Below are 2,107 nucleotides of genomic sequence, written 5' to 3'. Positions count from 1 at the left end.
TATACAAGGAGAAATGAATTATCGGGGATCATTACCGTTTAGGTGAAACATGGGCTTTTTAATGACTCCATAAATTTGTTATAACTATGCACAATGTTCATTAAAATATTTCTCAATATGAGCATTCATTTTTCCTTTTTTTGCTTAGAAAAATAGTGCTGCAATATGCATTATATTACATATTAATTATTTATGTTAGTCCCTTTTAAACTTGTATCTATATGCATTTAAGCTTTTATTTCTGTGAGGGAATCACTTAGTAATGTTTCTGTAGCATCTAAGGATATTTTGTTTCTTCAATAGAGAATGTTAAAGTAGTGTCTAGAAAGGCACCCAAAAAAAGAGAACAGAATAATTTTAATTATAGTGCAAACTACATATTACATCACGGTGTTTAGTTACACATCTCTATTTACTACTTCACGGTGAGAAGGAAACCTATCTTTAAAAGTACAACACTGTTAGAAATAGAACATAATTACCATAAATCTGGGAACAGAATGGTATATTAAAAGGAAATTACACCATTACATTATTAAAAATAAAGAAAAAAAATGAAAGGTAGATTTCAATTAAGTCTACATACAAATTGAATCCATAAAATAATAATTTCTATGTTATTTCAAATGCCTCATAATGCTGATAATTTGGGAAGAAATTTCCTCATTGCCTTTCTGACATCTTTGTTCCGCAGACTATATATCATAGGATTGAACAATGGAGTCAAAATGGTGTAGAAAAGAGAGAGCAGTTTGTCTATTCCTACATACTGATCGGATTTAGGTTTTAAATAGGTGACAGTGCCTGATCCATAGAACAAAACTACCACCGTGATGTGGGAAGAGCACGTGGAAAAGGCTTTGGTCTGCCCTGTGTTTGATGGCAGCTTCATGATGGTGGAGATAATTCTCATATAGAAACTAAGTATCAACAAAAAGGGAACAGTGACAAGCAACACAGCAAATAGATAGACCACCATCTCATTCACAAAGATGTCCCCACAGGCCAGCTTCAGTAATGGGGGGATGTCACAGAAGAAGTGACTGATTTGATTAGAACCACAAAAGGACACAGAGAATATCTGCCATGTTTGTCCTATCTGGACTGGAGCTCCACTGATCCAGGAGGCCACCACCAGCTGGACACAGACCCTGTGGTTCATGACGAGGGGATAGTGCAGAGGGTTACAAATGGCCACATAGCGGTCATAGGCCATCACAGCCAGCAGGAAACACTCCGTGGCTCCCAGCATAAGGAAGAAGCACATTTGTGTGGCACAGCTGAAAAAAGAAATACTTCCTTTCTGGGTCCAAAGGTCCATGAGCATCCTAGGAAGAGTGACAGACACATAACAGATCTCTAGGAAGGAAAGATTGCTGAGGAAAAAATACATGGGCGTCTGAAGAGCGACATCTGCTCTTGTTACCAGAACTATGATGCCGTTCCCCAGCAGGATAGCCAAGTAGATGACTGAGAATACCCCAAAAAGCAGCCAGTGGAACCTGGGAATGTCAGAGAAGCCCAGGAGGACGAAGTCCATCCTTACAGTGAGATTTGTTTCCGTCATTTTCCAATTATTTTCTCTCTGTGGATTTACATTTCTTGGCTGTATTTTCCTCTTTTATAATTGGATTGGGACATGGGCTTTGGTCTTAACATGTTCTTAGTTACTTTCTGACACTTGTGTTCTGTGATTCTGGCAGATTTGATGTGAAACCAGGAGTTATAAATGCATCTGTAGGGGAAAAAAAAAAGGTTTATAATTGTAGATCTGCATTCTAATTATACCAATAAGAATCCTATGCTTAGACATGTTTTTTTTTAATTATGGTGTGAAAAGGGAGAATGCAGATTAGCTATTTTTTTCGAGTCAAAACCTCAGCTTAATTATTAGTTGTCTAACAACCATAAATTTTTTTTCCAGTCAGTCCAGTTTGTATATAATATCTGATCTATAACATTTAGCAACATGTTCCTCCAACTATTTACATGTCTTTTCTACCTTTGCTATTATATCCAATAATTCATTCTATAAAGAACAGAGCGCAAGGCTCTGCCCTAATATGTTACTACATAGATGCTTCTGAATTAAATTAAAAGTAGAAAT

At 36.5% G+C, this 2,107-nt stretch overlaps 1 protein-coding gene across 1 annotated transcript; it reads right to left on the bottom strand.

Moving 5' to 3' along the window:
• Positions 1 to 631: 631 nt before the first annotated feature.
• Positions 632 to 1,606, bottom strand: LOC135322572 (olfactory receptor 10AG1-like). The gene has a single exon (XM_064491835.1). The coding sequence runs from the start codon at positions 1,565 to 1,567 to the stop codon at positions 632 to 634; it is 936 nt and encodes a 311-aa protein (XP_064347905.1). The 5' UTR covers positions 1,568 to 1,606.
• Between the last annotated feature and the right edge of the window lie 501 nt (positions 1,607 to 2,107).

The sequence above is a fragment of the Camelus dromedarius genome, chromosome 12, assembly GCF_036321535.1.
Source record: "Camelus dromedarius isolate mCamDro1 chromosome 12, mCamDro1.pat, whole genome shotgun sequence".
Lineage (NCBI taxonomy): Eukaryota > Metazoa > Chordata > Mammalia > Artiodactyla > Camelidae > Camelus > Camelus dromedarius.
Note: the sequence above shows the minus strand (reverse complement) of the source record. Positions and strands in the feature narration are given on the sequence as shown.

Bases quoted from the DNA above. Each gene is read 5' to 3' on its own strand.
- LOC135322572 (XM_064491835.1), bottom strand. From the start codon at position 1,567: ATGACGGAAACAAATCTCACTGTAAGGATGGACTTCGTCCTCCTGGGC.